Below are 22,132 nucleotides of genomic sequence, written 5' to 3'. Positions count from 1 at the left end.
GTGAATGCAGCATAGGAATAAGCTATAAGCACTTGTGGTTGTTTTTATGTGGTGCTCTCACTCATAATTGTACTCTCCAGGTCCTTGTTCACAGTCTGTAAGAGAGGCTCTTCATGCAGAGCTGTCAAGTAAGCTTGTTATAACAAGCAGCTGGCTGAGAAAAGGCAGGTTCATTTGTGGATTCTTTTTATAGAAAATTCGTTTAAAGGACAGTTTATCAGGGACAAGCAGAACAGTCATTTCCTCGTGCTGGATTTCTGTGAGTGCCGTGTGATAAAATGGAATGTCTCTGAATGTGATAAGAGTAGCTGCTTCCAGCCATGTACCTGAAGTGTCTGAATCAAGTGAAGTAGCAGGATTTGTCAGTTATGAGCTCGCATCTGAGCCTCACAGAGCAGGCTGGTGTTCCTCATCTCACTCAGATGAGCATGTTCGCTGCTATGGAAGCTCCTTGGCTGTCGTAGCTGTTGAATCTCTCCATGCCAAGGAGATGGACATGGAGTTGTCTGGCCTTCCTCTCAAGAACCAGTACAACCCCAAGACAGTTATGAAACCAGTGCATCCGCAGCAGTCTCAACCTGTCACAGAACATGAGCCACACATCGAGTAAGGGCAGTACTTAAATTAGAATCAGGAATAGAAAAGCTCTACGGCTCTGAATTGTTGCTGTCCTTCTGAGTAAATATACTGATGAATCAAGAGAGTTGTATTTAATTTTGCTATCTGCTTGTTTCACAAAGAATGACATATGCCTTAACTGGTATTTAAGTAATCACAGTTGGCTTTTAGCCTCAGCAGAGGTGAGGTGAACAGAATAGGAACAGGTTGGCTACAGAGGTAAAGGAGGCAGAGACTTGGGGGCATTGTGCCATGTGTCAGTGACATTTAGTTTCCTGCCATCGTGTTGGGCAGGAGTGCGCTTGCAATGAAACATGTTGTCTTGTGGCCTCTCTCCCCTGCTGCGCAACCCTGCTGCATCTCACTTGTTCCTTTCCGTGTGTCTGGCCCCTGTGGCACCCTGGACTTGATGCCTTATTGGATGACAAGGGACACAGATATGGGACACGGGCTTGTCAGCGGTGTATCCGCAATTATTTTCAGATGTTCTTCTTTGCCATAAACATCTTCACAAACCTGAAAACTTTTTTCAATATGAAAAAGCACCTGGTCTGCCCATCATGCAGAAATTACAGTGATTGTGCTTGATCTCGCTGAACAGTCCAGTTGGGCAAAAGATCAAGCAAAGCAAATTTGAAGTCCACAGGTGAGAGTTATATGTATGGAAAAATTAAATTATAATGAAACTTTATTGCTGTATCCATTAGTCATCCTTAATAAAGGATCAGAAAAGGTCACTTGTTGTGCAGCAGTGCACTGAAGTGGAGCATTTGTGACTACAGAGAGCACTGTGTGCTGAAAAGATAAATGCAGGTAGCATAGTTGGATGTCCTAGCATTCAAGTGCAAAGCCTGGCACAGGCTCGCTGTAGGGGTGAAGGGTGGCTTTTTACCTTTGTTTCCACAACAGCAAAACAGGGATTCTTAACCGGCCAGATCAGAAGCTTTCTGGAGTGACTAATTACTAGTTGTATGGTGATTTGAGTGCTTGTAGCTTTGTAATACCGCCTTGTAATTGGTGTTCTTACAGTGCCTAGGCTCTTAGTTCATTGCAGCCTTCATTTTTGTCAAGTGAGTGATGGCTGTAGCGTTGCCTTTTGGGGCCTGGACCAGGATGGATGTACCACACTCTCCATATGTGGATGCAAGACACCTGATTCTGCTTATTTCCTTTCCCACTGCCTGTGGGGTGTTGTGGGGAGAGGGGATGTCGGTGGGGTTTTTTTAACAGTGACCAATTGTAAAACCTTTGCTCCTCCCTTTTTGGCTTCTGAGCAGCTTCCAGCTTTTTCTTTTTTTTTTTCCTTTTTCCCCTGACCTCCCCTGTGATACAGGACTTGGCTGTACAATCTGGCCGAGTCCTGTGGGCTCATGCACTTTGGTCTCTGAGGTTAGCACCCGAGCAACGAGTATTGTGGCCCCGGGGTGTAGCGTGTGCGATGTGGCCGGGTAACTGCTGCTGTGCTTCCAGCTGCCTGTCGCCACTTGGAAGTGGGGAAAAGAGGGAAATGAGAAGTTTCTCAGCTCAATTTTTACAGCATATATGATAGAAGATCTAGGGCCCTTTTCTCATGGACATCACTTCTCAGCTTGGGAGCGTGAGCCTTTATGAGCTGGTAAGAAGTGTTCGGCTCCCCGCGAATCCTGTGCGTAGCTTTTTCCTCTAGAGGGTGGGTAGGTGCAGCTTTTCTTCTCTGAAAGACTCGAGGAAGGTGGAGACAAGCGCCATACACATGTCAAGCGCTTTCTCTGTTTGGTGGTGCTTGGAAACAAACCACAGCCTTTCTGGGCCCCCGCTGGATTTCCATGATAAATACAGGAATATTGACAGATAACGTGGCCGGCCTGGCTCTTGTCAGCTCTGCCTTTTAGCAGGTTTGATTAATTGCTTTACGATTTCACGTCCAGCTGGGGGGCCGCTTTTGGATCACTTCTGCCCCCCATCAGGTAGAAGAATGGAGCGGGCTGCTGAATGCATCTATAGACAGCCACCATGTGCCGAGCGGGTCACCTCATTATGGGGGAAGATGAACTCCTTCCGGCATCGTGCAGCATCATGTTGACTGCGTCACTTCATTTGCATGCTCTGGAGGCTGAATTGGGATAGCTTGGATGGGAGGGAGCACTTTGGCATGTACCAGACTGGAGGGTAAGGAGGAGAAAGGCACCAAGTCCTGGTTTGGGGGTGGGAACTTGCAGCCTCTGACCAAACCTGGAGAGCCAACTGACTTGATCCTGCAGTGTGGTCTAGGAGGGACTTGATGTTGAAGCAGACCCAGCAACGACAAACTTGGTGCTGAATGCTAAATGGGGAAATGATTTGAAATCTGTATTCTCCTTGCTTCCAGTATGAGAATGCTTCAAATTTTTTAATCCCCTTTTGGAAGGAGAAACCTAGACTGTGTTGGGAGTAGCAACCTGTGGTTATGCCTCTGTCACCTAGCAGAGAAGTTCTCCCTCTTTCATGATCGAATTTGTTTTGGCTGAAAGGGTCCTTGGTTTTCATTAAGCAGATGAAATAGCTGTTGATTCAGATCTCACCTCAATATGTAACAACTAGGGCTTCAAACAAATCTGCATCAGACAAAAGCATTACATAAAAAAACCCTTCTTGGTTCTGAAAGTTCATCTTACCGCTTTCCCAAGCTTGACTGAAAATAAGTGGGTTGGCTTTTGGCTGCACAGTACAATCCCTGTTGTCTGCCCAGGGATGTGACACGATTATCTTTTGTTAAATGCATCTTCAAAAATTCATTTAGAAAGAGTTAATTGCCCTTTGGCAACTCTTCCTCCTCCCTTCCCCAAGAAGGCTTTAAAATGTTAAAAAGGTCACGAGTTCATTACAATGAAATGAACAAGTGTCTGCAACATCCACAGTTTGTTTTGAAGTTGTGCTGGATGTATAGAGATGGAAATGCGAGCAAAATTGAGGAGATTATTTTTGGAGACTCTTTTTAATTATAAAGCAAACAAAAATCTCTGGTTAGTTTCTTTTGCTCTCTTTCCTGCTTGCTGTTTGTACTTCTGGCTGGTGGTTTTTGGTTTGTGATTTAAAACTTGTAAAACCCCTTCCTTCCCCGCACCCTTTAATTTCTCCAGTTGAGTGGAGCTGGTCTGTAAGTTGTGTGAGCTTCCAAAAGAAGAATTGAACCATTGTAACATTGGCTGAGGCTTTTGTTAAGCAAATTTCATTAAGAGACCAGGACCTAGCAGGTCTTCAGGAAATCAGATCTACTTTAGCTGGCCCTGACGCTTCCTGCTCGAAGCACTCCTGTGCTCTAGTGTATCCAGATGGCAAACCAGCCAGATATGTTCACTGCATGCACAACTAGCTCTGAAATAGTGGAAGACAGCCTCGAATCCTGTACTACCGCAGTTGTCTGGAGGGATGCGAACACCGCAGTGTGAACAGGAAGTGCGGTAAGCGAGGGCTTCTTTAAGGGAATAAGCTGTTAAACAGCACGTGGTTGTGAGAAAGCTTAAGCTTTGTTTTTACGCTACAAGGTATGTGGCTGGTGGATTTTTCTTAGTGGAATGAAATGCCTGATGGTGGGGGGAAAAAAAAAAAGCCTCATGGAGGAAAGAAAAAAAACATGTTTCAGTTGCAGGTGACTTTCTTTTCTTGAGATTTATGAACAGCTGCGCAAAACCACCAGAATTCAGTCAGTACAGTTTTTGCATCTGGTCTGTCAAAGTGTCTCTCAGCTATGCTGCATTTTCTTGGGAGCCTAGAAATGTGCACACAAGGGGGACTTGTATGTATTCTTAAAACAGCACCACCCGTGACCCCAAACACCATTGCAGTAGCTCGCTGTTTCAGGTGCTGCTTATGAGGCTGTTTAAAGGAACAACTTGAGCTCAGGTACTGTGGTTTCTTATGCTGTTGCCCTCCTCAGCCCACCTCCCCTGAGGCACACAGAAGATAGTTGAAGCTATATTGCATTACCAGAACCTGGCTCTGATATGCTTTTATGGAAGGGGATGCTGAATATCTCTCCTTATGTCTTGGTTTTCTTTTCTTCAGGTGGTGAGAACATCAAGAGCATAAATCAGCAGTCGGGAGCCCATGTGGAGCTCCAGAGAAACCCACCTCCGAACACAGACCCCGGTGTACGAATATTCACAATCAGAGGAGTTCCCCAGCAAATTGAACTCGCTAGACATCTCATAGATGAGAAAGTTGGTGTAAGTCCCATCTCTGATCTTGGTCTGTCTCTTTCAGATGTGGTGTTTTCACTCTTTGGTACGTGTAGGCCTGGACTTAGAGGATGGCACAGAATACACACGCTTACGTTATTCAGCTTCAAAACCATTTGCCTGTTAGCAGCTGTTTTGAACTTTGGCCCTCCAGCATCCATTGGACTAATTTTTGCTGTGGTCCCAGAAGGATCTGACTGTTTGCTGACATAATCAAGGGTAGTGTGCAGCTGTATGAGAGGGAAGAACAGCAATAAAAAGGTATGAGAAGGCTGTGAAAGGAGATTATTGGGTTTTTTTGGAAGGGAAGACAATAGTGTCACTGCGTGAGAATGACACAATCCTGGCATCATCATCCTGAAAGTAACACTCAACTCCTTGCTCCAGTAAATCCAGGATGACTTATCTTCCACTTAATGCAGTGCTGTGGTATTGAAGCTTAATAATGTCAGGCTGGAGTACTACTGAAGGGGGAGTCTTGGGTAAAAGAAAGTATGGAAAATACTGAACTGGGGCGTGGTAAAGCTGAAAAGCAACCTTTATGCTGAATTGCCTGAGAGGAGAAGCCTTGATACCAACCTCAGGATCCAAGCTATTCAAAGGAAAACTTCCAACTGTGCCATAGTCCCATTAGCCCCTTTCTGGGCTGGTCGGAGTTGCTTTTGAAGCTGGGCTCCTGGAGTGTGCTGACGGTCCTGAGAACTTCGTCCTTGGAGAATCAGTCACTTCTTTCAGGTGCTGGGGTTTAGTGGAACGTGTCCCAGGCTGTCTTCTCCTCTTTCTTACTGCTGATACTAGCTGCCTCCACCCTGTGCTTAGAGCTGGCATTAAATATTTGTGGATTCTGTGACAGGGTACCAGCATGGGTGGACCTGGAGGATTTGGTCAAAGTCCGTTCAGCCAAGCACCCGCTACACCTCATCAAAAGTAAGCTTCTCCATCATGGATGGGCTGTTGGGAATGGCTGGGAGCTGTAAAAGCATTGGGAGGAGGGTGGAAGGCCCTGAAGGGGTGGTGTATAAGTGAAGCCTTTTAAAGGGGGAGCATTCAGAAGCAAGAAGCGAGTGAGATTAATCCTTTAAGCTTGACTACAGGAAGGATTTTAGCTATTAAATTACAAACAAGGTAGGTATTGGCAGCTCCAAAATTCCCATCTCTAGTGCAGTGAGAGCACGGAAAGAAGCCTGAGCTGCACACAGCACAAGGAGTGCTTTTCAGTATGATGTGCCTTCACCTTGGCCTCACAAACAGACCAATGTCAAGATCGATATCAAGCAGTCACACCTACACAGCATTTCCTTTTGTTCCCACGTTCACCTGTTTGCTCAGCAGTTGCTGACCATAAGTAACAATTTCACTTCTGTGGGCAACTTCGTGTGTACAACCTGCTAAGTATTTATTGTCTACTTCAGCGTGCCTTTTTGTCGTCTGCAGTGGTCCTCAGGCGTTCATGACGCAGGGTTGGGGCAGTACCTACCAGACGTGGCAGCAGCCTGGACAGCAAGTCCCAAGTAAGTGTCTAGGACCGGGGTTGGAGAAGGGTTGATGTTCCCTTTGTAACTGCTGCTTCGTGCCTGCAAAACACAGGCTCACCTGTGAGACCCGCTTGTGTGAAAACAGCAAAATAATTTCCTGAGCAGCAGAAGTGTGTGGAGGCATGCTGTGGTGTTTGAGCTCAGAATAAGCTGAAGTCCATCGGAAACTGTAATGCTTTTTGTGCACTTGACTGCTTACTGCTTGTTTCTGCTCTCTTTGTGTGGAAACTCGGTCCTTGCTGCCTGTTCCTAAGAAAAACGTTTCTGCCTTAGGCCCTCTTCTGCCTGGATTCTCCAGGCAAGCACTTGCCAACCCCACTTCCCCTGAAAACAGGCACATCATGTCTGGTGGTGAGCCCTCCCATCTCTCTGTTCTTGACCTTAGCAGTTCTTGCTTATTTTCTTTTTAAAATGTTCTTTATGAGCTCTTCTGACTGTTCAGCTCCCAGTCTGATGGGAAGACTGGGAAAGGAGATGCAGAAAATGGAAGGAAGGATAGGCAGGGCGTCTGTCCTGGTTCATGCTCACTGGCTGTAGTAGTGTCCCCTTGTCTCCTTTCGGGAGTTGATGAGAACTGCTCAGCCTCCACAGTGCTAAATGTTCAGAATGAGGCCAGAGGGATAACCAGCTTTCAAATAAATAAACCAGTGCGCACATGTCCTTAGTCATTAGTGCAAAAACTGACCCCAGATCACTCCTGCTGCTGGGCTTTCCACTTGAAGCCACCTACACTGAGTCAGGCTGGCTGTTACTCTTCAAGGTTCGAAGTGTCACTTCTTCCTAAAACCCTGTTCAGTCAAAATTCAGCAGGTTGGAACGGGGAGTCCCCCTTGTCAGAATAATTGAGTGGTAAATGTTAGTGGTGACGTTGGTAACTGCATCATCCTGTGTCTTCAACAGCCGGAGTAATGGTTTGCCCTAAATGGAACAGATTCACAGTCTGGTAATCTCAAAGCTCATGTGATGGGCAGTAATGTCCAACAGACACTTTTCAATCACAATTTTTCAGGAAATATAAGTTTTTTTAATGCCCTGGTCCTGTAAAAACTAAAGCTAAGCACCAAAGGTGGGGGGTAATTGTAAAGGGGTTTAATGACAGTTGCTTTTCAGTGCTAAGGCTGATTTAGCAATGAAATAGTTTATTAATTTCAGTATAAATTCCCACTCTTTGAGGTGCCTGAGGTGGAGGAAACGTTGGAGGAGCAATGCCTGCAATTGCACTTGTGATTCCCTGTAACACTAATCACATTTTAATGTTTATGAAATTGTGCATATATGAAATTTGGCATTGTTTAACTTAGTGCGCTTCTCAAATGTGCACTACGGTAGGACGTAGGAACCCTGCATGGGAAGTGTGTTACGCTCCTCAAACAATTAAAAAATAAGCCTCTGGAAGAGAGTCCTGCTCCTGAACAATCACAGTCTAAAAATCAGGATTTTTCCTTTGAGCTCTAGGGACTTGTAGAATAGTTGTTCTATTTTCAGAACAGTAAATGCAATGGTGAGCTTGGAAGGACTCTTTTGTACAGGAGTGGAATAGTATGGTACTGAAGAAAAGTATTTTCCCATTAGCTTGTTTTACAGGAAAAATTGTTATTCCAATCCTTTCCTGTGCACCCCCAGGAGCACTGGACTTCCCTGAGCCTTGGGAAGCAGAGCAGTCAGTGCAGCAGGGAGAGCTCTACAAAAACATGTCAGTTTAATCTTCCCAATAAAGCCTTTGAATAAATGCTTATGAAATGTGCATTGCTATTTGCCTTGCAAGATACCTTTAGAAACTCACCTTAGTATTTATCTTCTTTCTCACGTCCCTGAAACATCCTCTTATCCTGCCCACCAGCCACTGGCGGGGGGCGGAATCTCTTTCTGTCACATATAGTCTGTCTCGAGCTCACACCTCCTGGCTTTGGAGCTTGGCATAAGGAGCACAGACCCTTTGAATGCCCTGATGACCGATAGTACGGCTTGTATCCCAATGATGGCTTCTTTGCAATGAGTTTGTCAGGTTTCTGGTGGCTCCCAAGACCAGTGAAGCATCCTTCCATGCTGTTATCCTTCCCCTGTATGGGTTTAGTACCAGAAGGCTGTGTTTTGGGGGCAGGTGTCTTATTTCTGCTGTTGAACCTGATGGAAAACGTTGGCTCTCTAGTTCCACGCCTACTTAGGATGCTCCATGTTCCTGTTTGTAGCGAGTCATACTGAAGGCAGTCTGATAAGGGGAGAGGACAGACAAGATAATGCTGTGCTTTAAGCAGCCTTCACCGCTTTTTTCTGCTGCAGATCACAGTGGTACCCAGTCAGGCCAGGTGGAGTTCACCAAGGCGTGGGAGGGTTATTTTAAGAAGCTAGGTAAATACCCGCTTTTGCACTAAGGTTTTAATTTGAAAACAGTCTTGTGAAGGGCCCTTCCCTGAGTGCGGCAGCCCCTTGGTTTGCCGCTCAGCGAGTCCTGTCAAAGAGCCGGCTGAGTTGTTCTCTGAGCAGGCTTCCTCGGGACAGGCTCGAGAGTGCCCTCCTTGTGGGAGGAGGGGCAGGCCCCCACCCCCTACACATGTATTTAGATTTTAATTACTTCCCCCATCTTAAATAAATTAACTGGCTGGGGAAACATTTTGCTGTGAAATGCATTTAGCTGCGTGTCCTTTCAGCCTGCTGCGGACTGTAATTCTCCTAGAAGAAAAGGCATTGAAGGAGGTCCTTTGTTGGCATTAGCAGGTGGACAGTTGAGGCAGCCTTGACCTCTGCCAGAAAAGGTCCTGACTTGTAGCGTTGGTCAAGTCTTTTAACCCGCTTTTATGCCCCTGGACAGGACACTGCTGCCCTGTTCCCTCCACCCACTTCACACTTGCAGTGTATTATTTTCCCCCTTCCCCCCACTTCAAAGCCCCCCTTCGGCCGGCGTCGCGGGCAGGGCTGGTCGTGGAGCGCGGGCGGTTGGACGGGCTGGGGAGGGCTCTCCTCCACGCATGTCTCCTGTCCTCGCCTGCCGTCCGTGTGTGGTGTGGCTTGCGTTCAGCACTCACGCTCCTGCCGTGCCTGCTTCTCTCTGCAGTTTTCTAATTGCTGTGTTTTCTGTTCAGGGCTTTTTTTCGTTTGCCGCGTGCCTGGCTGAGGGCTCTTTGCTCTAACTGTGACTAAGGGAAGTGCGGGCATCCCGCCTCTGCGCCCGGCTGGCTGGACTCTCCCCTGCAACAGCACTTAGACGTGCTGGATTGAAGGTGTCTTAGTGCTTCAGAGAGGGGGGCTCTGCTAGACCAAGGTTTTGGGGCCTGCGAGGTCCCTCTCAGAGCAGGCAGTGTCTGGAGACCGCGCCGCGGAGCCAGTTGTGGCTGTTCAGAGAGTGTCGCGGCTGCCTCTGCGGACGGCACGTGTGGGGGTAGCGCCGAGGGCAGGAGGAGCTGGCTGTGCTTGTGCAGGGCTCAGGGCTCAGGGCTCCCTTCAGTCCTGAGGACCCTGCACCTGGTAGCAGTTTGGCTGCCCCAGAGCTGTGTGCTGGGGCAGATGGTGCGCTGGAGGCTCGTGCCTGTACAGATGGGCGTTGCCCGCCGGGGCTCCTTCAGACGTGGTCTGCTGGTAAGAGTGGGAGTGATGGATGCAGACCCCTGAAAACCAAGTGAGATGACTCAAAACGTGGACGTTCCCTTGGCAGCTCCATGGCTGGAGGTCGAGGTGACAGGTCTCAATTCTGTCAGGGGTTTGAACCCTCTGTCCCTGCGCTAGATGAGGGTGGCCTGACAGCGTAGGGTGGTTGATATGCAAACCGAGCAGCTCCCAGCAATGGTGCTCTGGCTTGAGCAGGTCGCAGCAGGGGGGAGACTTGGCTTAATACCCTTTAACAGGGCACAGGTGAGATGAAATTAGGAACTTGAGCTTTTCCTTGGCTTTCCCTGAACTAAAGATGCCCACCACTGTAGAAAGGTGGAAGCTGAAGTGTGACATCTGGGCAACTGAGGTAGATCCAGGGCCTGTCTAGTGGAAAGGTAGATGCCACTGGCTGGAAACCGTCACCTGTTCCATATTGACGTGCCCCTTGTTGTCATCTTTGCACAGGCCAACAGAGCCAGCAGCAGAACAGCCATCCCGATTACAGCAAAGCATGGGAGGAGTATTTCAAAAAACAGAGTGAGTGAAACAGGGTTATTGGAGATGAAACAACTCTTGTTGTAAACAGAGTTACCTCTAATCGATGACTTGCGTCTCCATCCCCTGCCATTATTAGCTTCCAGTCCTCTCCAAAACCCCTTTTGGTTCTCTCCTGTTGGTGATGGTGCATGTAGTTCTCCCACTGAAAGCTCTCGGTCGTGCTGTCTGCTGTCACACCTCGGGAGAGGTGCTCCCCTGGAACCACGGTAGACCTTATGTTCCCCCATGCCTGGGGGAAACATAGCGCACGGCAAGAACTGATGCTAACAAAAACCAGAAAGCTGAAGATGGGTTGTTGAGAGGGTAGGAGAGCTCTGCGCATGTGGAAAAACACGGGCCTGGCTTTCTCCATTCTGTTAAGCAGCACATGATGCCGACTTCTGGATTTGTGTTTGACACCGTGCTGCTGGAGCCTTCAGGCCAAGGATGAAGGGTGCAGGCCGTCAGACCCTGTCCCTGCAGCCACGGGAACCATCTCTTAATGCTTTCTGGCTGCTGTTGCCTTGTCACTTGCAGGCCAGTTCGAAGCCTGTCCTGTCATATCCAAACAGCAGAAAGCCGTATCGCTCTTTCAGATGTCTGCAGCTGTCGGAAGGGGGCTGGCTCTTCTTTAAGCTTTCCAAAAGGAGATCCTAACCCTGGGCTTGGTCTTGCTGAATTGCTCATCTCTCCCTTTTCCCTTCTTTTCCTCCAGGTCATGCTGCCAGTGCTGCTTCTCAGGCAAGTTCCCAGCCGGACTACACAATGGCTTGGGCAGAGTATTACAGACAGCAGGCTGCCTACTATGGGCAGACACTAGGGCAGGCTCAGGCCCACAGCCAGGTCTGTATTCACGTTCCCCGAACCCCACTGCTCTTTCCCTCGGGGACTTGGGTATGTTGGCCTTGCCCTGGTGTGGGGAGTCTGCTTTGGGTTCACACGGTGAAGCAGAGAGGTATTTTGTGTCTGAGGAAGTGACCGCAGAAGTGAGAAAATGCTCACTCCTTCCTGTCATGTTGTCTCAATGTCAGAGTCTTATTTCCCTGTGATGGGTTTTTTGGGAGTGGACTGGGAGGTTATTTGTTTCTCCTGGGAGCCTTTCCTTATAACCCCCAGGCTGTTTTGTGGCTTTGGGGAATTAAAGTAAAAGGCATGAGGGAGCCAGGCTGGCAAGGTAGCACAACACCGGCACATCGTGCAGTCTGGGACCATGTGTGCCGACCGTGCCTTTCTCTTGCAAGCTTTGTGCGGGGACAGGAGCTGCGCACTTGCTGGGCAGGGAGCCCCCTGTCCTTGAAAGGGAGGGGAAGACTGTTGAAAAATAATTTGGATTAACCAGCTGCCAAGTAAAATCTTGCCTCACCTGTCACTCTGACCACCGGAGGGTTGTGTGGGATTTATTGTGGTCGCACCCACAGGGCTTTCCTGAGCGCTGAGTTTGCAGAGCGAATGTCTTAGCGCCCGGCGAAAAGTCCGCGCAGAGCACACGTGCCTTAGTGGGATCTGGCGCTTCTCCCCACCGAATCTTGTTCTCACTCTGGCTCCTCGGAGCAGGAGCTGGCCGGGACGCAGGCGGTGCAGGGAGCCAGCACCGTCCTCAGGCAGCTGCAGCCTCCCCGCTGCTGCTCTCCGGCGCTGCCGAGGTCGAGCAGGGCGAGCTGGGCGCAGGAATCGGCGCTTGCCGCGGGCGCTGGCCAAGTGTGACCTGGAAGCGGTGATAAAAGGGAGTTCCCTTCATGCCTCTCTCAAAGTCTGGCCCTCTAGAGAAGAGAGATCTTGTTCGATAAAAGGCATGAACTCGTGGAAGGCGAGCTCAGGGGTAGCAGGCATTAGGGCAGCAGAGATCCCTTCGGTAGCGGCCGTTGGAGGTAGCGATCCTGCTCGGCTGGAACGGGAGCGCGAGACCTGGCTGCGTCGGGGGAGGAGGGCTCGACAGCCTTAGCCGTTGGCTGCCACTGAGTAACTTTTCCTTTTCCTCCCCTCTCTAGGAGCAGTAGAACAAGGTCCTCGTGGCAATTTTTTTTTTTTCTTGGAATCATTGTGGAAGAAAACCTTTTTGTAACAGAGGTTTCTAGATTTGCAACATTTTGATGAAGACTTTTGTTTGTGAAACACTAGTTGTAGGATAATCTATACTGAACTTTTCTAAGAATCAGGAACAATTAGCAATGTACTAAACTTATGGACATGCTGGTAATTTTGTTTCCAAATTTGTTTAAAAAAAAAAAAACAAAAACCTCCGGGATTCTTTTTGGAGAGAAGCCAGAGAATTTACAGGCACCAAAACGCACCCCAGAGCTGTGACATTTCAACATGTGGTTTTTTTGTGTGTTTTTTTTTTTCCTTTTAATTTTCGATCTTTTCTGTTGCAACAGAAAGAGTGGCTTGGAAGTCTTAGGTGGTATGTAACAAATCCTAAAAAGAAAAAAAAAAATTTTAAAACAGTATTTAAATATTCTTAAATATGTAAATTCATTAAATGTTTTACTTCTAATTTCTTGTATCTTGGCTGTCTTTGATTTTATTGCATTTTTTTAAAAACTGAACTATGATATGTATTGTAATTAATTATGTGAATTTGCTGTCAGGCAAGTTATGGGCGGGGGGCATTTTGTAGTGTTTGTATAATTTCTAGAGTCTAAAGGGGTAATATAAAAACGTGTTAATTTTTTTAGCAATACATTTTTCATGTCTCCATTGCTAGTTGCATTTATGTATCTAAGACCTCCAAGCTTGTTTAAAAAAAAAAAAGAAAACAAAACAAAAAAAAGAAAAGAAAAAACTTTCCTCTATGCTCTCAGAAATATAAATACTGTTATTTTTAATATTAAAATGAATCTGCTATTAGTACCTTTAACAAACACTGTGGAACATAAAACCATATAAAAGCTAGTAACTATTTTTTAATTCCAGGGTGTTTTTTGCTTTTTCATTTCTTTTAAATATTTTCTTATCTAATATTTGTCAAATTACCTAGAGAAATAAATGAATCTAGTATTAACCACAGTATGCGCTAAATAATTTTGATTTAATAAAAGGGATAATATGATTTCCAATGTTTACTGTAGTGTTTCTTGTACAGATAACAGTGTATTTTTAAAGGAAAAACGGAATTGAAGCTATTTTTTCTTGCATTTTTAATTGCCCTGCAGGACATTCCGTTTTGAAATGTACTGAAGTTACTGTTCTTGGGTTCTTTCCTTATTTTTCCTTATGCTTGAAATGTCTAACTATAAAGAGACGCAATTGGATAATGTTGAGCATGGTGTTTTAAAAAAAAAAAGTGTTCTTTTTATTTGACTGACAGTTGCATTTTACACTCTATATAATAAAATTTCCACAAGGTGTCTTGTGGGTGAAGTATTTCCAGTCTGGTTTGCTCCGTTTGCTCCCCCCGCGCAGCGAGCCCCCCGCCCGCAGACCCCCGGCTCCGCGCGCCGTGGCGCCCGGGTAGTTTGGGATGATCGGCGAAGTCGGCTCGAGCCTTAACTCTGGTGAGACTCTGTCCGCGTCGCGTCAAAGTGCCTCTTGGCACCGAGGGTTTCCGCAGTAGGGTGCTGTAATTGTAGCTGTTTGGGCCAGAACGAGCTGTTTTTAAAAAGGGAAGTTTCCCACACGCCAGAGGGGTGTGGATTTACAGCCGCACAAGGGTGTCGCTGCTCGGCGAGGAGGCGGCAGCCCCTGGGTTTAATACCCTGAATTTGTCGCTCCTCCACAGCTTCGTCTTTGCGGCCGAATCTGTCCAGGACTCGCCCCGCGCCCTCCCTGCGAACGGGGTGGCCGGAGCAGCGCTGGCCCTTCCCGTCTGTGACATACGTCAAGGAGCAGTAGCTTTTACCTGTGTCCAGGCCAAGTTTGGCGGTAACTCTAGCCCCTTCAGAGACCCCTTTTGTGTAAAATGTGAGTTTTGTGCCCCTCCAACTTAAAAGAGCTCCCTCCGCTCTGCTCGCCAGCCAGCTGTAGGGGACTGGGGAGGGGGAGGGAGGGAAGAAGATCCCATCTGCAAAGCCGGGAGCGGGAGGCATGTTGAGAGCCGGAAGAAAAGGAGATGTAGCATCTCTAAATATACCTCCAGAGAATCAAGAGAGACATTGAAAGATGGGATAGTAAAAGCCACTTGGAAAGAGGGGAGAGGGAGGAAAAAATGGCTAGAGGAGGGCATAAAGGCTGCTGATGGGAATTGGGAGCGGGCATTACCGAGAAGACTTCCTTCTAATTCATCTTCCAAGCTCTGTGCCAAAACAGCATTTGGCATGGTTCACAGGGAGCAATTGTGTGATAATGAACCCTAAGGTGTCCCTTAATTGAAGACTGAGTATTACAGATTGTGCCAATAGTCGTAAATGGCACAGGATTGTGGGAGGATGCATTTTCTTAAATGTATCTGTAAGTACAGATTAGTGAATCTCCCCAGTGAAATACCCATACTATAAATTATGGAAATATCTCTTTCTGATGCAACCTTTTATTGAGGGGGTGGGGCAGCAAAAGAAATAGTTTGCAAGCCTTTGAAATTTGGCCTGTCATTAAGATGGTGCCTGCAAAGCTGGGTTTTCATCAGCAGTCTGGTGTCCTGGAAGGATAAAGTGCTTGAAACGCTCCCAAGTTCAGCAATTTGATTTCCATTATTGCTGCCTGCTCGGGGCGGAGGGGCCGCAGCCATTAAACTTCTTTCTGTTGTGAGTCCACGATGGGCTGGAGAGGGGCAGGGTGGGAGGCAAAGAGACGCCTTGGCACCTCACGAGAAGCTGGTCACCTCCGGGTTCCTCCAAACCCTGCTCCAGCCCTGCTGCCATCCTGGTCCCTGGCTGTGCGGGGCGTCCTGGCGACGGGGGTGATGGGCAAAGCCCCCCCAGGGCTGGCCAGGGCACCTCGTGTTTCACCCTGGGGTCTGTGGGCAGCTCCTGCTGTCTCCCGGCTCAGGTGTGTGTTGCAGCCCAGAAGCTGCTGTGGTGCCTTCGAGCCAAGCCTGTGGTCTCCGAGGGAGGAACCGAGCCTCCTGCTCAGCTCTGGGCAAGCTTAATCCCCAAATAAAGTGGATTAAGCCCCGACTGCATTAGTTTTTGTGGCAGGGAGCGTTTGTCCGCCTCTTGGGCAGAAACTGGACGGTGCGAGGAGCAGGGCAGGTCCCCGAGGCACCACACAGGGGCCGGCATGTGGGTCCGGGGATGGCGGCGGGGACGGCGCAGCCTCTTCCTTCTCGCAGGGGGCCAGCGCCTGGCATGGGGCCATGGCCGGGTGTTAATCCCGGGGCACAGCGAGGAGACCTTCAGTTTGGGGGGTGCTCTGCCTCCGGAGCACGGCGCCTGGGGATGGAGGAACCAGAGTTAGAGACATCCCAGGTGAGTGGCCCGGAGGGGGTCCCCAGCCCCGGCTCGATGCCTCCTGCTCTTTCCCAACTTTTACAAATAACATTTCTTCCTTCAAGCACGATTCCTTTCCGAGGCCTCGGCTCAGGCACACGATGGCTTCGCTCCCTCCCAGCATGACTCCAATGCAGTTCCATTCAGCGGCGCATCTTTCGCAGGAGGGCGCGGGCGCCTCGGCCCCGTGTCCCGTGGGACTGCCCGGGCTGTGCAGCACCTGCCCCGCTCCTCGGGCGTAGGGACTTAGTTCTAAGTAGAAATTTATTGTGGTCCTTCTGCGAACCTTTTCTGAGCAGCAGCCTGAAAAAGCACACCACTAGAGCATCGCTGGGTCTGTGATGACCCCAATGATCTCCTGTGCTCTATATTCAGTGTGCCTGAACAGGCAAAGGCTATTTTGAGAGCAGAGGGGAGACTTTAAGATAGTCTAAAATGCTTTCTTTAATTTTGCATGATTAGAGAACTAACTACATTATGGACATTGTGAGTTAAACCGAAATGATTATTGAAAGAGACAACCAGGCATGGGACTTTTTTTTCCCTTCCCTGAGTATTAAATATTTAATTGCATTAGAGCAACTGTATATTTACAGTAAGCTGGGTGGGTGATGGACAGCGTGGTCGGAGGGAGAGCTCATGGTATATAACGCGAGGCTTTTTGACACGATGTGGATGTTTGTGAGGTCCCACCTATGCTGCTGCTTGTCCTCCTGCAAACCCACGTGGTTCACCTCACTCTCGGGGGGATTTTTGGGGCTGTTGGTGCTTGTAGGGCTGTGGTGGCGGGTGAGGAATCAGGATCTTGCAGTGACAGGTTGTTCCTGTGCAGATAAATGTGTTGGTGTATTCTGTCAAGCAGCACATGGGTGTTTTATTCCATGTAAGGAGCTGTTTAGCCATCATTTGGCTGGTTTGAAGGTTTTTACCCCAGCGTAGCTCTGAGTAGCAGCAGTGCAGGGTGGCTGTTGCAGACGGGGCATTTCTCTGCCCTCTTAGGGCTGGGAAAGGCGCAAAGGGAGTTTTCCACAATTTTACATGATGGAAATCAGCAGAAACTGGGTACTGGGAAACTGCTTACAGGAAGGACACCAGAATTAGGTGACATGAGGACAAGTTCAAACAGCCACAGCTCCCTGGTCCATTGGCAAGAGGGGACAGCAGCCCCCGAAGCCAAGAGCAGCGAGTGGGCAGGCACTGAGCCCCCAGCCTTGTCTCAGCATCACCTTGGCAGGTGCTGGAGATGGCGGGGAGAGACCAGACACCCCTGGGACTAGGGGAAAGGGGTGCCCAGGTCCCCCTGCCACCTCCCTCCAGGTCTGGGGCACCTGGTTTGAGGCAGGCAACCCAAAAAAGCATCTCTAGTGTTGACATGGGGGCAGGTACCATCAGCACTCCCCAGATTATCTTCCTACCCTGCCCCTTATCACTTGAGGAAATCCTATTTCAAGGCCACTATAAAGAAGCCTCTGATCTTGGCAGAGGCCAGCTCGCTCCCCTTTAATCCCAGCCGGGCCGGGGTGCAGGTGCCGCGGTCCTGGGGGATTAGACGGTCCCTTCCCTTTGTGCGAGCCGTCACTCACCGGCGGCCGTGCCCCGGCGAGCTGCACCGACCGGCGGGGCTCCTTGTTTGGGCCATTCACTGGGGAATATTAAACTTCGCTGCCGTGGAGTCATTACACGGGGAGGCAGGGGCCGCCGCTCTGTTTGTTTTGGAGAGAATAGGGCTGGCAAAGGGCAGGAGCCGCGGGAGGGCTCGTCTCTCCCGCCTGCCTCCTCGGCCCTGCGGCCGGGGTCACCTGTCTGCGGGGCGGCCCCGCTCCCGGCACCCATCCCTGCCCTCCGCCTCGGCAGGGCACAGCCTCGCTGCCTCCAGCGTGTCTGGGCTCATCCCTCCCCTCATCCCCTGGCCCCGGGGATGCTACCCAGCCGCGGTCCGGGGAGGCTGGGCTGGACATCTCGGACCCTGCTCCTGCCCGGCCTCAGCCACCATCTCTCAACGCCAGGTCCTGCAATCCCCCCATTGCAGCCAGCCCGTGGGTACGGCAACTGCTGGAGCAGCACGGCCAGCATGGCCCCGGCCTGGCCCTCGTGGGGAGCAGGGTCTCGCTGGGCTGGTGTCTCAGTGCAGTCACCAGCGTGGGTCCCAGTCAGGCACCTGGAGCTGCTGCTGCAGGAGAGATGGCGGTGGGATGCAGGAGAGATGGCGGTGGGATGCAGGAGAGACGGCGGTGGGATGCAGGAGAGACGGCGGTGGGATGCAGGAGAGACGGCAGTGGGATGCAGGAGAGACGGCGGTGGGATGCAGGAGAGACGGCGGTGGGATGCAGGAGAGACGGTGGTGGGATGCAGGAGAGACGGCGGTGGGATGCAGGAGAGACGGCGGTGGGATGCAGGAGAGACGGCGGTGGGATGCAGGAGAGATGGCGGTGGGATGCAGGAGAGACGGCGGTGGGATGGCGGTGGGATTTGATTGTCCCATCCCCAGGTCACTACCAGAGAGGAAGAAAAGGTACAGAGATTTTCCTTCTTCTCCAGTCCAAATCCCGCCTTGCTCCCTCCTGCTCCGTGCTGTCAGGGAGGAGCCTCTGAAATTGGAGAGTACCTTTGGCATCCACCCTGGGCGCAGAGACCACAGAGATGAGGGTAAGCAAGTGGGCACTGTGACTGTCCCCACAGCCTGGGCCTGGCCTTGCCAGAGCCCCCAGGGAGCACCCACCACTTTGAGGAGGTTGAACCCCCCGATGCCTCATTCACCCCCAGCCAACACATTTGGTCACGGGCAGAAAAGCCATCATGAGGGGATTTTACACTTTGTGTTTCCCAGCAGCTCAGCAAGGGCCTCATGGTGCTGGGGCTGCCTCCGTGGGTGCTGGCAACTGGCCGCCCCGTGCCACCAGCCCTGCTCGCTGAGCCGCAGTGCTGCGGAGGCGGCCAAGCAGTTACTGCCGTGATTTGCCACAATCATGTTTCATTTCGAGGCCGCCTGAGCCCCATGAAGCAGTCGGACGCAGCTGGAAAGGCATGGATAGTGAGGGTTTTTTCCCGTCCCCTGTTTGCTTTTGTGTACTGTGACCCCCTTGCCAAAATAATGTTGGAAATACTACTTGAAATAAAGAAAGGGAAAAAAAAGGCAAGAAAGCGAGCGAGAGCGGAGGGGAGAGCACTCAGCATCTCTGCTCGGCTCCGTGGCCTCCCGCAGAGTGAAATGGAGGCAAATAATGCCCTAAAGCTCCTTATTCGAGCAGTGCAATCAGCTCGCCTGGTTCGGAGGGGCTGCAGTGCTCTGCGCCAGAGCGCTTGCCAGGAGGGTCACAGCTTCACCACACCAAACATCCCCCGCCCAGAGCCACTGGGCAGCCCCCGAGGGGCTGGCACCACTCCGGGGCACCCCAAATCTTCCCTGCTGCTCCTGACCCCACCGGAGGACAGCAGGGACACACAGGCAGTGTGCACTTTGGAGGGGGACGAGGGTCCATTCGGCTCCATCCCGTGGATGTGGCACCTCAGGGACAGCCACTCTCCTTTATGCCCTTGGGGAGGTGGCAGCGCATCCTCTGTGCCACCCACCCGTGTGTGCCCTGGGTTGGCACAGGGAGGGGGGACGCTGGGGGCTGCCCCGGAGCAAAGGTTGGACCCATGGGGACCCCCCTCTGTGCCCCAGGCGAGCCGTGGCCCCATCAGCACCTGACAAAGCACCCCAAGTGATGGGGCAGGGGTGCTGCCTGGGGCCCAGAGAGGTAGGTGGAGGTGTGGGGGGGTCTTACCCTATGGGGGGAACAGGGGGACCAGCGAGGGACCCCGTGCTGGCGCGGGGGCCAGCCAGCACACTGGACCCCCCAGCCCAGGCTCACCCCGTGCATTGCCTCGTCCCCTGCACCTCCCGCTCGGCAGCGGTGGGAATGTTCCCGGGCGCAGGTAACATTTGGGCGCATTCCCATAACCGAGTGCCGCCAACTGCTGCCGCGCAGGGCCGGAGCCCCTCTCCAGCACCGCTGTTTGCTTTGCAGCCTCCTTAGCCCCTATTGATGCTTTTCAGCTCCAGCCCCTTCAGGGAGTTTAAGTAGGTAAAACCTGAGGAAGAGGCTATTTTCCTCCCTTGCTTTTGAGCCCTGCCTTGTGCCCAAAAGGCCCCCTTGTTTCACGCGTGCCAGTCACCTGGCTGGGCCCCCAGCCCCTTTCTCTCCCAGCCTCCCCTTTCTTTCTCCTTTCTCTCTTTTGACTTTTCCAGGAGCCCTCGCTCTCCAAACGAGCTTCAGATTGGATCCAGATTGAGGTCCCTTTGTCTTTCAAGGGTTGTACTAAGCTAATTAAATGTGATCCCAACAAATAAACGCAGATCTCCCCATTACATTCAGGCCTGCCTTTCAGGCAGCACCGGGCGGCCCCTCACCCCCGCCCGCTGCGCACAGGGTCCCCCTCATTCAGTCCTGGCCATTGAAAGCACTGCCAGGATTTCTTTTGTGCCGGGGGTCTCCGAGCCCTTTTTCCATCAGAAAAGACCCCCAAACAGCAGCTCGGCCTTTGTGAGTTTGCAAGCAAACGCCAAAGAAAAGCCCCCTGAATGCTTTAATAAATGACACATTTAGCAACTTCGGAGGCGCCTGGCTCCTGCGGCAGCCGCAGGGGTGCAATGATCCCTCCTGCCCCCACCCCTTCCCTCCGGCTCCCGGGGCATTCGCAGCCCGTGGAGGTGCAGGGGATGCGGCTAAGCAGCTGACCGGCCCGGCTCCCGGCCCGGGTCCCGCCGCCGTTCCCCCTTCGCGGGGCTCGGGGCAGCCGATGGGGTCGGGGCGGCCGCTCCGTGCCGGCCGCGGGCACCAGGGCGCCGGGCAGCGGGCAGGGCCCGGCGGGCGGCCGGGGATGGGGGGCTTTTCTACTCGAACCCGTGGGTCCCTTCGCCTGGCATTAGCGCTGGCAGATCCAAAATCGTCTTTAATGACACACACGCTGCCCACCCCCCACCCCGGATCGGGGGCTGCGCTGGACTTTTCTCAGCTCAACTAATATCTTTTTAACGACTTTGGGAGGGGGCAGAGCCGGGCTCTGCCCTAGAGCCTGGATTGCTCCAAACAGATGTTGGGGCAGAGGGAGGGGGAGATGCTCTTCCCTGCCAGGGACTTTCTTCTAGAGTTCAAACGAGAGGGGAGCTTTCAATCACCGCTAAAAATGTATTTCTCCCCATTGAACAATGGACTTCTTTCTGCGCCCGGGGGGACTCGGCTGCGATCGCGTTTCTGCTGCCGGGGAGGAGAAACCTCCGGTTTTAGAGCAGGAAAACTCAGCTCCGAAAAGGGCTCTTCCCTGCGCCTCTTATTTCGTAGCTCCGCATCCCGCCTGCTTTCATCCACCTTAGGGAAAAAAAAAAAAAAAAAAAAAAAAAGAAAAAAGATTATTGTAATAACGAAGAGATAGTAACAATTTCGCGGCTGTAGCCGTTCCCCCGCCGCGCACAGGAGCCGCCCGGAGATTTTTTTGCAGTAACCCCGGGCCGTTTGCAAGGTTGGAGAAAGGAATATGGGCTGTCACCGGCCCGGGGCAGCGGCGGCTCCGTCCCCGGCGCGTCCGGCTGCGGCGGCCCCACAAGAGTTAAATTTTAAAGCAAATCAAATTCCCATTGGCCACTGTATATTATCTCAGCAGTCTTCATTTGATACCTCTTTAATACAGAAAGGAGCTTTTCAAACCCCTTTTCTCTCTTTTCTCCCCGCCACTCTTTAAGAGCAATAAATGTTCAACTGCAATAACTATAAATCAATCTCCGCTCTGTTCAAATCCTATTCATGCGAAGGGCTGGAAGAGGGGAGAGAGCCCCCTCCTCCCCCCCGCCCCCCAAAAAGCAGCTGCTGGGCTCTAATCTCCTTTCTTGCACTGTCATTCACCCTCATTTTTCCTCCATCACCCCATCCCTGCAATCTTTTCTTGTTTTGCTTTTCTTTTCTCTCTTTGCTGCATTATGATCCCATGTCTCCCCTCATCAGACCCCAACCTTGTCCAGATCCTGACCATCCCCTTGTAGGCTGTGAAAGAAAAGAAGAGTCCATGGATGTCAAATTGGTCTCAAAAAGACCATGAAAGATTGATTTGCTCCACTTTTCTTCTGCCTGACATTATTTCTGAGGGTCCTGAATGGGAAACCAGAAAGTCTGGGACTGGAATAAAGATGTTCTCTCTGTAAGGGAGAGACGGGGGGGAAAAATGCCCATTTACTCCTGGCCCATCAACCCTGCAAAACAGAGCAAAAGAAAAGAGGACTGTGGCTATTCAAAGTCAGACCAATATGTACACCTCCCAACAA

The 22,132-nt window shown here is 50.9% G+C and overlaps 1 protein-coding gene across 3 annotated transcripts in view; it reads left to right on the top strand.

Annotated features, from left to right (window-relative positions):
• The window catches only part of FUBP3 (far upstream element binding protein 3), a 40,818-nt gene extending 26,984 nt beyond the window's left edge, over positions 1–13,834 (top strand). For 2 of the 3 annotated variants that reach the window (XM_064469135.1, XM_064469134.1), the window contains exons 14-19: positions 4,642–4,802; positions 5,668–5,741; positions 6,249–6,325; positions 10,400–10,471; positions 11,187–11,314; positions 12,460–13,834. In XM_064469135.1, the coding sequence (XP_064325205.1) occupies positions 4,642–4,802; positions 5,668–5,741; positions 6,249–6,325; positions 10,400–10,471; positions 11,187–11,314; positions 12,460–12,468 (521 nt within the window). In that variant the 3' untranslated portion in view covers positions 12,469–13,834. The remainder of the gene's footprint in view (positions 1–4,641; positions 4,803–5,667; positions 5,742–6,248; positions 6,326–10,399; positions 10,472–11,186; positions 11,315–12,459) is intronic. The other variant, XM_064469136.1, reaches the window with a different exon arrangement.
• The last annotated feature ends 8,298 nt before the right edge of the window (positions 13,835–22,132 follow it).

The sequence above is a fragment of the Phalacrocorax carbo genome, chromosome 18 (assembly GCF_963921805.1).
Source record: "Phalacrocorax carbo chromosome 18, bPhaCar2.1, whole genome shotgun sequence".
In the NCBI taxonomy this organism is placed as follows: domain Eukaryota; kingdom Metazoa; phylum Chordata; class Aves; order Suliformes; family Phalacrocoracidae; genus Phalacrocorax; species Phalacrocorax carbo.
This window is presented reverse-complemented; position numbering and strand designations above follow the sequence as displayed.